This window comes from Nyctibius grandis, chromosome 6 (assembly GCF_013368605.1).
Source record: "Nyctibius grandis isolate bNycGra1 chromosome 6, bNycGra1.pri, whole genome shotgun sequence".
Lineage (NCBI taxonomy): Eukaryota > Metazoa > Chordata > Aves > Nyctibiiformes > Nyctibiidae > Nyctibius > Nyctibius grandis.
This window is the reverse complement of record NC_090663.1, coordinates 32,499,499-32,512,866: the sequence shown is the minus strand read 5'-3', so window position 1 is coordinate 32,512,866 and position 13,368 is coordinate 32,499,499. Positions and strand designations below refer to the sequence as shown.

The 13,368-nt window shown below is 43.9% G+C and overlaps 1 protein-coding gene across 1 annotated transcript; it reads right to left on the bottom strand.

Moving 5' to 3' along the window:
• Positions 1–733: 733 nt before the first annotated feature.
• Positions 734–13,076, bottom strand: TMEM165 (transmembrane protein 165). Its single transcript, XM_068403697.1, has 6 exons — positions 12,841–13,076; positions 11,124–11,349; positions 8,421–8,596; positions 7,401–7,583; positions 3,118–3,223; positions 734–1,665 (listed from the first exon to the last, which is right to left on the bottom strand). Exons 1-6 carry the CDS (start codon positions 13,003–13,005, stop codon positions 1,589–1,591), a joined length of 933 nt encoding a protein of 310 aa, XP_068259798.1. The 5' UTR covers positions 13,006–13,076; the 3' UTR covers positions 734–1,588.
• Positions 13,077–13,368: the final 292 nt, after the last annotated feature.

The following is a 13,368-nucleotide window of genomic DNA, read 5'->3' as shown; positions in this document are numbered from 1 at the left end:
CCTCTGCTACAAATCCCCTCAGTTGAAAAACACCAGGGACAGAGCGTGTGTTTCCAGGCTGTGGGAAAGAAGAGGCTGCAGGTTCTGGCTACAATGTTTGGTTAAAAAAACCAACCCACAACCAAAAAACCACAACAGCAGACCAGCGCAGCGCCTCACCTAGTAATTAGCAGTCCTCTCCCAGCAGCACCCTGCCCTCAGGCCCAGACAGGAACGTTTACAGCAGGAGCCTGGAATCGTAGCCTGTTTTCATACCGCTGTGCATAACAGGCATTGCACTGCTGCGGTCTGAAGAGTTTGAGAACTGTGGCATTAGTGGGTTTTCTGGGCAGAGACACCCAAGAGAAGGATTAGGGACTGCTCTGTTCGTGAGCTACAAATGGAATGGTCAGGTTTGTAATGCTCTGTACTGCTTTAGCTTCAGGAAGGCAGATTCATAGTATTAGAAACCTTATCTTCTATTTTACAAGACTACTATTGAGCAGATCTTAGTGGGTTATTTGTTAGCTCGGAATCCAAATCATGACCGAAGAACAGAGAAAAGCATGTATTTCTGCAACCCACATATGCTGACAGTGGTCAACATTTTCAAAAGTCTTTATAACTGGCATTTATAACAGTCTCCAAAATAAATTTAGTAAACATTCCTCACCTTAAGTACATAATCACTAGGTAAACCTTCGTGGCAGGAATTATGGGAACCATCAACAACAATACTGAAAAAAACCACAAATGGAGACACTATGTTTTATTAATACCTTCCAGATTACATTTCTATTCTTAAAAAGAAAAATAGGAACACATCTAAATCTAAGAATTCCTTTACTGTTCAATCCTGGGAATGGAACTTGTTAAGTTGGACCACTTTATTACTTCCTTTATACTTTATGTTTCGAAATTTTAAAAAAAAAAAAAGTCAAATAATAGTAGCTCCAGACAGATTGCATATTGAACACAGTAGGTTGTTAATCACCACACATCAATTTCTTGATAAAAATCCCTGATTAAGAAGTTTTCCCTCTAAATTAAGTTTATAAAATTCTCTGTTGGTGGCTCAGCCACTCAATGGTATAGGAACTGCTCCCAGGTTTCTTGTTGCTTAGACTATCCAGCCTCGGGCGCACCCTGGAACCGAAGTCCTTGGAGGTGGGAGCCAGCAGTTTTCTCCTTAACACCTTCTGTTGAGCAACATGGAACAAGACACGGTCTGCTTCGAGTAGCCTTAAGAATCAGCTCTTGAAGAAGCAGCAAAGGTGGCCATGTGTAACAGAGGGAGAAGAGAGGAAGCCTCAATATATACAAGAGCAGATCCTCAAAACTCAGCCAAGTCAGGTCCAGCAAGCAAGGAAACCACGCAAATCCCACCACGGGAGCAGGCACCGCAGAATAAACAAACCAGATAACAAGCAGATCTCCGCTGCAGAAGCTGTCCATAAATGCGTCAGTCCCATGAATCATTCGCTATAAAAAGTTCAGTGTCTCATCCTCAGTGCTTGTTTAACTACAATTCTGTACATTATATACAAAAATGCACAAGGATAGCTGCTTGATGCTTCCACTCCTTGTTCTTTTGCAGTGATGAAAAATTTTAAAAACCAGAGTCTGGACTTATAAATAGTGCAGAAAATGCAAATGCTAAGAAGACAACGCCTCCTATGATTGTCACTGAAAAGAAAACACAAACCAAAAAGAAATTAGATACTGCAAGTTCTTCCAAGACACATTAGAGATTTTTTTTTTTTTTTTTTTTAATGTCTGATTCCCAAATAACCTTACTTCAAAATTTATGCTGCAAACAGTGGACATTGCTTCTAGCTCAGTGTCAGGATGCCCACATGCCATCCCACTGTCTAACTGCATCCACAAGGAATATATTCTGGTCCTCAGAAGGAACCTTTGTATTATTACTTCAGCTAGTATAAAACTGAGGTTCACACTTGCTGTTGAGTATTTGGCTGTATGGGGGAAAATAAGATAAAATACTCTAATGCTGGAGCAAGCCATCAGTTAAGAGTGACATACTATTTAGCACTTTTGGCACAGTTTAGGTAATATATTAGGTAATACTGAAAGAGACAGTATCAAAAACATTAACTGCTTGCAATGGCCACAATCTGCTAGAGGCTGGGACAGCATTCTGGGAAATCACCACTGTGTACGTTCTCCTCCTCTTCTCTAAACAAACTAACAGGCTAGATGGATCTTTGGTCTAACCTAACCACTGCTCTTGTGGCCAAAGATCCACACTGAGCTTATGAGTAGCATATTAAATCATTGTTACATTAGCACTTCATCACCAGTTTCCTTGGCAAACAAACACAACAGAATACACATTTCACTTTTTGCAGTGAAGTTGTTTTTTTACAACCTCTGCAACTACAGAGCAAATATTCTGAATGAACATCTATGGGAAGCAGCTTCACAGAATCCTTCCTGGGAGCAAGAAATCTCACTACATCACAGGATTGACAGTTGAAGCAAGCTGCAACCTGATCCAAGGAAAAACAAGCCAATGAAACCTTACTGGTCCTTCCTGTTACAGACAGGAGGTATTATAAAACACGCATTTATGCTATACACAGAGTAGCTTCTACAGCTTTTATATGGCTGGCATAACATCTAAGTATGCAGTTCTTTTGCTCACCTGAAGGTCAGCACTCAGAATTGCAACAGAATTTCTGTTATCCACTGTCCAACAATACATACCGACTATTCAAAATGCTGTATTTCCTTCCTCTGGTCTCCTACAAGCCAGCTAATAGTGAGGCAAAACATGCCTCACCTGTGTCCATCTCTAAACCTGGAGCTACCATACCCAGAGTCAGTAAACCGTTAAGTTCAATTAAGGCCAGACCACTTCGAAGCACCCCGCATGGGGCAGTGGCACACGCTCAGACTCTGCCTGGCAGGACAGAACAGCACAGGGTCACCCCCCTCAAGGGCAGCTGACTACGGGGCTGGGTGGTAGGCGGGACTGAAGACACAGACTCGAAAAAAAATAAAGTTTTGGGTTTTCCAAAAGTTTTGAGAAACACTGTTCCCAAGCACGTAGTCGTTGACACCACCACCATTACCAACATTAATGCATTTTTTTGGTTGGAGTGAGTTTTCACTTACCAGTCCTAACAGAAATTTTTTGTGCTATCATTCTCCCTCCAATAACTGCTAAACCAGTGCACAGGCAATGTCCCACTGTTCCTCCTACCGCCACACCATAGGGGTCCTGAGGAAAAAATACAGAAGGGAAACATCAGCACAGCTGAAAACCCACTAGTCCTATGACAACCTCTTGCCATGAAGGAGCAATGCCTTGATTCCCTGGCTGCACACTGTCAAGCATGGGGATACTCTCTGGTGTTTGCTCTGCTATCCATCACTGCCTTCAAGACCAGTAACAGCGTACGTCAGCTATTGACACAGACTTAAATCTAAACCTGACTCATATAGGAGCATATGGCATGTTTCAACCAAGAAGCATCTTCAAGTCGTTAAATATAGATCCACAAATCTCTCTGCTGTACTTAAACAATGAAGCAACCTCTAGAGGGAAGGTGGCAGCTGTTGAGAAACACAATGTGTATCAGCTGGAAGAACACCAACCTAATTATAAAGAAAGAGAAAAATAAAGCCATGAACTGCAAATGAAAGCTTTCAGCAGCTAAATTTTGACTCCTTTGTCCAGCTTCACCAGCTCTACACTCTGCCCCCCTCAAATCATCCAAACAGGGAAGTATGGAAGAATTTAAGTCCAGAGGATAATAAACTGTTTTCAAAGTTTATTGTCAATGACAGCTTTCACATCACTGCATAACAAGCAGCTACTCAATACGTGAACTCTACTATATAAAGAAGTTTTTCAGATCTACTTACAAATGACACAGTTGAGAGCAGCATACGTATTGAACACTTCATAAAACAGAAAACAATCTTTTAATGACCGATAACAAAGGCAAGGTAGGAGCATGACTCTCAGCTGTACAAAGATGAATGAGGGAAAGTAGAGTTGAGCCCCCTGCACATCTCTAAGTGAGACTTTCACCTCCGAGAGCTAAAAAACAGCTGCTGCTGTCTCATGAGGAATGCATGAAATCTCTAACAGGCAAACAGCAAAACTGTCTAAGAAATGATATGGTACAAAGAAAAGACAACACTGACTGGCCAAAAGAACTAAATCCACAAGCCAGTGAGAAAAGGTGGCGAGCACCAAGCAGAGGACAGGTAGGAAACCACCAAGAAGTGCAGGTCATCCAGGGAACTATAGGCCTGTCAGCCTGACCTCGGTGCCAGGCAAGGTGATGGAACAGATCATCCTGAGTGTCATTACATGGCACATGCAGGACAATCGGGGCATCGGGGCCAGCCAACATGGATTCATGAAAGACAGGTCCTGCTTGACCAGCCTGGTCTCCTTCTATAACCAAGTGACCCGCTTAGTAGATGAGGGCAGGGCTGTGGATGTAGTCTATCTAGACTTCAGTAAGGCATTCGACACTGTCTCCCACAGCATCCTCCTGGACAAACTGGCTGCCTGGGGCTTGGATGGGTGGACTCTTCAATGGGTTAAAAACTGGCTGGATGGCCGAGCCCAGAGAGTGGTGGTGAATGGGGCAAAGTCCAACTGGCGGCCGGTCACTAGCGGTGTTCCCCAGGGCTCAGTTCTGGGGCCGGTGCTGTTCAATATCTTTATAGATGACCTAGACGTAGGGATTGAGTGCACCATCAGTAAATTTGCAGATGACACCAAGCTGGGTGGGAGTGTCGATCTGCTGGAGGGTAGGAAGGCCCTACAGAGGGATCTGGACAGGTTAGATAGATGGGCTGAGACCAATGGCATGAGGTTCAACAAGAACAAGTGCCGGGTCTTACACTTTGGCCACAACAACCCCATGCAGCGCTACAGGCTGGGGGAAGAGTGGTTAGAAAGCGGCCCAGCGGAAAGAGACCTGGGGGTGCTGATCGACAGCCGGCTAAACATGAGCCAGCAGTGTGCCCAGGTGGCCAAGAAGGCCAATGGCATCCTGGCCTCTATTAGGAACAGTGTAGCCAGCCGGTCTACGGAAGTGATCGTCCCTCTGTACTCGGCACTGGTGAGGCCGCACCTTGAGTACTGTGTCCAGTTCTGGGCCCCGCACTTCAAGAAAGATGTTGAGGTGTTGGAGCGAGTCCAGAGGAGGGCGACCAAGCTGGTGAAGGGTCTGGAGGGTCTGACCTACAAGGAACGGCTGAGGGAGCTGGGGTTGTTTAGCCTGGAGAAGAGGAGGCTCAGAGGTGACCTTATTGCAGTCTACAACTACCTGAAGGGAGGTTGTAGTGAAGTGGGAGTTGGCCTCTTCTCCCGGGCAACTAGCGATAGGACAAGAGGACATAGCCTCAAGCTTCACCAGGGGAGGTTCAGGTTGGACGTTAGGAAGAATTTCTTCTCAGAAAGGGTCATTACACATTGGAATGGGCTGCCCAGGGAGGTGGTTGAGTCACCATCTCTGGATGTGTTTAAGAAAAGACTGGACATGGCACTTAGTGCCACGGTCTAGTTGACAGGGTGGTGTCAGGGCAATGGTTGGACTCGATCCCAGAGGTCTCTTCCAACCTGATTGATTCTGTGATTCTGTCAGAAGCAGGGCTGTGCCAGCAGAACACACTTTCCTCCAGGATCAGGACCCAAAGTTCCTGGAAATCCCTGTTTTCCTGATGTTAGCAGTGACCTGTACAGCCCCCATTGCAGAGGGTGGATCTCACCCCCCACCCCATTCCTTAGGGCTGTCCCTGGAAGGGAACAAGATAGGACAGCTTCCCTCAGCATAGCATCTCCAGGGGCAGAAGTGCTTAGACACAGCAGCTGAGGCAAAGCCAGGCTAGTTTCCTTTTCCATTTCCTTAAACGGATGAACAATTCTCACACACAGTAAACTATTAAGGTGTAAAATCAAGTTCTTAAGGACTGTTGTTGGGACTAGGTTCATGAAGACATTCGTTCCTGTGGTATGTACACCAACACAGCCAAATTATCACCCTTTTTTTTTTCCTCCAAAGGAGCCCTGCTTGTTTGTTGTGACATTATGGACACTAGTCACTCAATGAACAGTCACGTAGCATTTTGTTTTCTTTCACTGAAGAATGTATGGTCACAGCTGACTTACCACACTGCTCAAATCCCCATATAAAGATAATTTCTTTCCTCATAAGCATTTCTGTAATGCTCCTGGCTATGTATCTCAGTACTTCACATACAAGGATTTATCTGAATATATTATGAAACAAAGGGGTATAAAACAATCCCACAGGTAAAATAAAAAAAGATCCAGATCATAATCATTCACTGATTGTGAAAGCCAAGATCTTAGATTCATTTTTTGAGTATTTGTTTTTGTAGCACTTATACAAACACTACGTATGCTAAAGGCACAACATCCCAGTCTTCAGCTGCAATGCTCAGCACTTCACAAACCAGACCACAGAGTCTGATGGACACTTCCTAATGGGACACTCAGAAAATGCAAACCAGAAGTCAGCAACCACCTGTGAAAAGATGGGCTTAAGCAACTTGCCAAGCACCATATAAAAACTTGGGCAGAGGCAGTAATGATTCCTCATTTTCCAAGATGGCATATAACTGCCTGAACCATGAGATCATCCTCTCCTCCTGCTGTTCCCTGCCTTGTTAGCTCTAAGCACCTTCCTTGCACTGTAATAAAGACAAGAGGTTCCTACAGATTATAACCTCCTTCATTACACAGCCCTGATTTATCCCTAGGGAAGGTCTGAAAGTGCACTGAAAGAAGCAGGAGTCCTAGGGAAAAAAATGTAAATTATCTCAATGCATGAAAGAGCACCGGCAAGCTACTTATGTTTATTAAAAGGTTGACTATAAGCCTTAATTTTCCTTTAAATATAATATAGTTATACACATTCCAATTATGTTGAATACAATTTCATTTACAGTATTACTTACTGCAGAGCAGTTTAGAGTTTATTTTAGTTCCATACACTGTACCATATTCACTTAGATTTTTAAAAAGAGTTATCTAACAGCTTTAATTTTTCTGGGATGAAGGTCTCTTTTTAAAGCTACTGTGTTAAAACTGTATGACTACACAGATCAAAGAAACATCTGTTCTGTAACATCTCTGAACACTATCAAAAAACAATTGTGTTCAGCTGCATGATATAAACCAACTATTTCCAGAAATGCCTGTGCAGTCCCAATCATGTAACAATAGTTTTAATGCTACACAGAGCTTCAGTGCCTCTATTCAGGTCTCGGCACAGCTGTAACACTAAGTAAGGCACAGCAAGGCAGCAGGTGTGAATGCAATACCTCCTGCAAGAGTATTTTGTCTTTCCCATGTCTCTGCAGGCAACCCAAAGAGGGCAAAAGAACACTGGGCATTCTGCAACACTCACCTCTCTGGCAGCCAAGACTATGGTTGTTAATTGGGAACGATCACCCCATTCTGCTAAAAACGTTAAAGTAAAAGCTTGAACAAAGATAGGAGAAATAAAATGTAGCCACTTCTTCTGAGGTATAGTGGTGCCAGGCCCTGATTCCACATCTCCTGGCCCATTTAACAGTTTAGTTCTCTGAAGCTGTGGAGGACAACAGAAAGAAAAAAGAACCATAAGATTAGAAATGTCATCTAAACAACTCAAATGAAATACTGAAACTGTAAAGCTAGCCTTTTAGTATCTGGAATGTTATTAGCCACTGACTGCTGTATTATCAATGTATTATTTATATTAGACACCATTTTAAACAACAAGCTATGTATATGCAGACACATATGTATGTGTACATGTACACACATATATATACTTGTAATCACTTCCAACCTCCACTTCTTGTCCATCTTGTACTGCTTGCACTTACACAGCAGTTTCAGGAATGACATCTGGTTTCTAACCACAAATTTCCTCCTATTTTTAAAGCAGGGATCCCTGTCTTCCCAAGTGGTGGCTCTCAAATTAGGATTCCATAAAATTAATGGAGAAAAAATCTTGAAAGAAATAAGATAAATACTCCACACTATTCCTTAGAAGTGGACCAGTATATTTAGAAAATTATAACAGAGACTTTTGCTACAACACTACAAACCTCAGCATTATTCTGCCTGACCATAAAGAGAAATAAGAGTCAAGAGTAAACTGTTGATGTCCTCTCTGCTAGTAATGCATTAAATAAAAAAATTTAAAAAAAGACTCTATAGAGAAAGCCCCTCTTCTCCTGAGAAGTCATCTGTGCCACAGAACTGGAATCACCTGTTGAAACAGCCTCCAGGGGCCACTTCTGTCCCATTTACCACACATTTTCTGTGTCAGATTATCAATCACAGACAGTGCTGAACACCTCAAACATGACAGTGCCATTCTGCAGCTTCACAGCTGTAACTATTTCATCAGCCATAATTCACAGAAAGTATGACTTACTTCCTCATCTTTTTTTTTAATTTCTGCTTGAACTTCCTCCAGCTCTTCCTGACCCTCATCTGGACTCATTTTCAAGCCTTCCCGAAGCATTCGGATGCCAAAAATTGCAAACAGTGCCGTTGACACATAGTATGTGTACACACGAGGAATAACTGTGGTGGCATAGCCAAATAAAACTGTAAAGAAAACAAATGCATCATTTAAAAAAATAAGCATGAGGATCACAATTTTTTTTCCCATATCTAAGAAATGCTCACTAGCAAAGTCTGCAATTCAAATATCCACAGATAAATAAATATTGCGTCTTTTGTTAGTTTTATATAATTTGGTTTGGTGGTTTTTTGTTTTTGTTTTTGTTTTTTTTTCCAAGATAACAACACTCTAGAAACTCCAACCGTTATTGGTCATACCGGAGACTGAAGTCTATTCACACGCAGACAGGGCACACCAGGCAAAGCTGATGTGCTGCTATTCCCAAGAGCGAGTCCAAGCAACATTATCTTTCCCATCAAGGACTATGCAAGTCCTGCCTTTCTCCAACCATGCCATGAAACTATCATCCATAATCACATTATATTGGTCACGGTGCATACCAGTTAATTCCTTTTTTATATATGACTATATGTTGGGTAGCATCTCTTTCCAATCATTTATCAGATAAAGTCAGAATAAGATTTTCTACAAGTTAAATCTACTAGACATACCCACAAATCATCCAGCTGTGTGAATTCATGTCTGTCTTCTTTTACCAAGTGCAAATACCTGCACCTTACTATTCCCTTCCCTCCCACACTCCCCACAAACACACAACAATACCAACTTTGATCTTCCTTTATTTTAAAAGCACTGATCCCACTCGAAGACCAAAAAGCTACCTCCACAGTGCATCTACTTTTACAGGTATCGAAAGCGACCAAACTAAGCCAAAACCAGTTCTCAAAGAAGAAAGATGTATCCAGGACAAAGTACTTGCTTCTTCACAAAGTAAGACTAGTTAGCATTTTTGGACAAAAAAGGCTTGTATAAGTGAGAGGAAATTAAAACTCCACACCTAACATTCAAGGCTGCTTGGACCATGCACTCAAGACTGCTGTTTTACTCCACGTGCAATTAGCTAAAAAGCAGCATATTACTGTGTGTGTTTTCTCGCACACACTGTCTTAGTTGAAAAATGTTCTCAGAAGTTACTACATAATCTGGAAATTAATCCGCACTGCCACTACCAAAATTAAGACTATGAGACCAAAATTAATCAGGCTGTATACTAGAAAACATGGCACAGCCATACATGAATAACAGTATTAGTTGCACAGCTAAATAAAAAGAGTTAAACTAAAATTCATTTTAAAGGCTGAAAATACTGAAGTAAAGCAATACAAGAAACTACGTAAAAAGTTTTTTTTTAGCATTACTTGCATATACAAGCATAGAAATAATCAGAATGATAAGGCAGCTTATTTTGTCATACGGGTAGAACCGTCCCTAAGCGCAGCTTGGAAAAACACCCCAAGCAGTGATTACTTGGAATGAGTGAGTTTAACTGAGCACGTTTTCATGAAATCAAGGTGGGCAAAACCCCCAGAAATTTCCAGACACGGCTTGTATAAAACAAGGGCGGGGGGGAAAAAAAAAAAAGAAAAAAGGCTCCTTTCTGAAGAGGATGAAATAGTTGGGAACCTCTAAACTGGAAAGATTTGAAGAAAGACTTTGTATAGAAAATGTGAGAGCCGTAATGGGCAGCAGAAAACAGATGGCAAGATTTACAGAATAGTGCATCACCTGCGGGACTAAATAACGTTACATGAAGCAAGCAGTGCAGAAGTGGAAGAAGCGTCAAAGACTTATATTGAGTAATAAAAGAACCTCGTATAATGCTGTCATTACACACAGTGTAAATGGAAACTGCTCCAAGACTGCGATAATAACTGCAGCAATATATACAGCAATGGCTACACATCCAAAAACCATTCACAGAAACACTTGCCTAGAAGCCTGAAGGCAGTTAATCAGCTGTCTCCAGCATATATAAACCAATAAGCACTATTCCAATTATTTCTGAAATGGTCATCGTTAGAAACGAGCACACCTACAACAAAATTTATCTGATATACCTGAAGGCTGCTCCATTTTACAATCGTGGCTAGGTAAGCACCCACAGCTACAGGTTCCTGAAATGCCACCTGACACCTCACTCCCGCCCCAGCTCTTGGCTCTGTCAGTAACACCCAACCCCAAAGGATCGCGGCAGAACGCCATCTTTCACTTACACAGCTCCCAGCACAAATCCAAACAGCTACACATAACAGGGATACAAATCAGACGAGGGAAATTCGTCATCATATTAAGAATCTTTCACCTTAGGAGGAAAAAGAGAAGTCACGCCCACATTCCCTTTAGGCATGCTAAATTAACAGGAGCTAAACATAAAAATGAAACTAGTGGCCCAAAAATCAAAGTGCTCAGGCTCCCAATCCCCTTCCTCTTTCTTAAACTCACAATGAGGTCTAGGGAGCGCAAACACCTCATTAGAGGTAAAAGCCTAAATATTCTATCTGAGCCATAGTCCCCAGGAAAACCTTCACACTATCCTCAAAACAAAACTGCATATACATACTACCTTCATTTTAATTTCAATTAAGATTTATTGATAAATATGTACCCAGCACGTTTTAAGAGATGAAACAAAAAGAAGAGAGTGCTAACCTGATAAACATGTCATCAGTCCCAAGGCAAGCATAGCACCAGCCAGTACAGTCAAACGGTTGTACCGCATTGCCATGATGGCAGCAATGAAGAAGGTCTTATCCCCCAGTTCCGATACTATGATGACCGATATAGCAGCCACAAATGCATGAATAAAGCCCAAATTAGTCTTGTCAGCTGACTCATCATTGACAACGTGAACTGGAGCAACTGGCGAGGTCCCCTTCTGTAAGAGGACAGGGAAAAAAACAAAACAAAACACTAGTTAATTAGGCTTGAATAGTTAGTTTGCAGAAGTACTGAGCCTTGTATTTCTCCTGTCATATCATACTGCGTAGCATGACATTTTAAGTATAAACCTCTCACGCAGCATTAATGATCATTAACTAGTTACTGGCTGCCACCTACCTCAAATTGCTAGTTAGGCACTTAGCAAGAAGATCAGATTGCACACTGATTATGAAAACAGTACTTCACCATGCACACTATTACCAGAACACGAGAACCACCATTACAATAAAACATGGGGAAAGCTGCTTTAGTTCAGCTCTAATGTTGCTGTCTTTATGATCCCTAGCTATTTACTTTATGATCTTGACCAAACAAGCAATTTTCTGATATAAATATTAAGAATTAAACTCTTCAAACTAACACTGGGTGACTAGGATAGCTTAGGAGAAATACAAAGTCCTTTCAAAAATTGCCAGGATCAGTTTCTTCCCTTGCAGAATCTCTGCACCTCAGCCACATGACAATTTTATGCACATTTTCATCAGCTTTTTTTGTTTATTGAGAACCAGCTTTAAGACTTTCCAGCAGTCAAACCAGACCAGCACACTCCCAGTCTCACTTACTCACCGAAGTGTTCACTTCTACAGAGATGAAGATAGCTACAGTCAAAAGCAAGACCCAAAACAAGGAAGTCGATGTTCACATGCTTGACCAGAAATGACGAAGAAAGCTTGTTTCAGCACATCCACCGGCAGAAACAGATTGCAACGTGTTTTAACACGGTGACTTCCCAAGCATTCCACTTTTTGCAGTGCTGTAAGTTTTTTGGCTTTGATATTTAAAAGTTTCCATGCTCTGTATGATACACGGCGACTTCCCAGAGCTCCTTCACCTTCAGCAGTGCTGTAAATTTTTGGTTTTGATATTTGAAACCTGGCATGCTCTATATGCTACATCAAGCCATATGTTAATAATTTTCCATCCCTCTGTGTGAGCACCCGGCACTAGAATCCCCTAACCAAGAACACCATTTAAAAAATTTTTAACACAAAAAAAATAAATCTTAGATACTGAGGTGGGTTTTGAGTCGCAACAAAGCCTGCTTTCATCTGCTTCTGGGAAGAAGACCTGGAGAGGTCGGTTCGCCCCCTCACGCAAGCAAGCGGGGCACAAGAATATTTGTTTGGTGAAAAAACGCATTAGCCCATTTTTTACGTCGGATCTAAGTTCCTCTCTTTTAGCAGAAAAAGGGAAAGCTGCAGGGCCGGTGGCCCTGGGGAATTTAAGGGTCCGACGGCCTCACAAAGGTGAGGAGCCCCGCAGGCCGGGCCCACCCCACCGCCTGAGAGCTGCCGCGGGGGGTGACCGGGCCGCTCCCGCCCTCACGGCCCGGCTGAAGGAGGAGAGTGGCAGGGAACGGCGGGGGGGGGGGGGCGGAATTGTGCAGGCAGCCGGCGCGGCGCGGCCCGGCCCCGCCTCACCTCACCTCAGCCCGCGGGTCAGCGCCCTGAGCCGCCGGCGCTGGCGGCGGCTCCTTTTTCCTGCCGGGTTCTTCCTCCGGAGCGGCGCGCAGCCCCGCCGGGGCCGTGAGCAGCAGCAGCGACACCGTCAGTAGCAGCGCGGAGGCCCGCGGGAGCGGCGGCGAGCCCATGGCGGCCAAGCGCGGCGGTGAGGGGCGGGGGAGCGGCACGCCAAGAGGCCCCTCTTAAAGGCGCCGCGTCACCGCCCGGCCCGCGCGGCCCCGCAACCCGCCCCCGACCGCTTCCTGCAGCGGGCCGGCCCCGAGGAGCGGTGCCGCGCCACGCTGATTGGCTGCGGCCGCCGCTGATGGACGGACGCCCCGCCCCGCCGGAACGGGCAGGGGACGCGCGGCACGTCGCCTTCCCCTGCGAGTCGCGGGCAGCTGCCGGTACGAGGCCCGGGCGTTCTTTTCTGACCCCTTCTCCGGCTCCCGGCGTTGAGAGGGAATGGCCAGGGCGGCTGTGCAGCTTTTCCCGGGGGAGCGGGCGAGTCG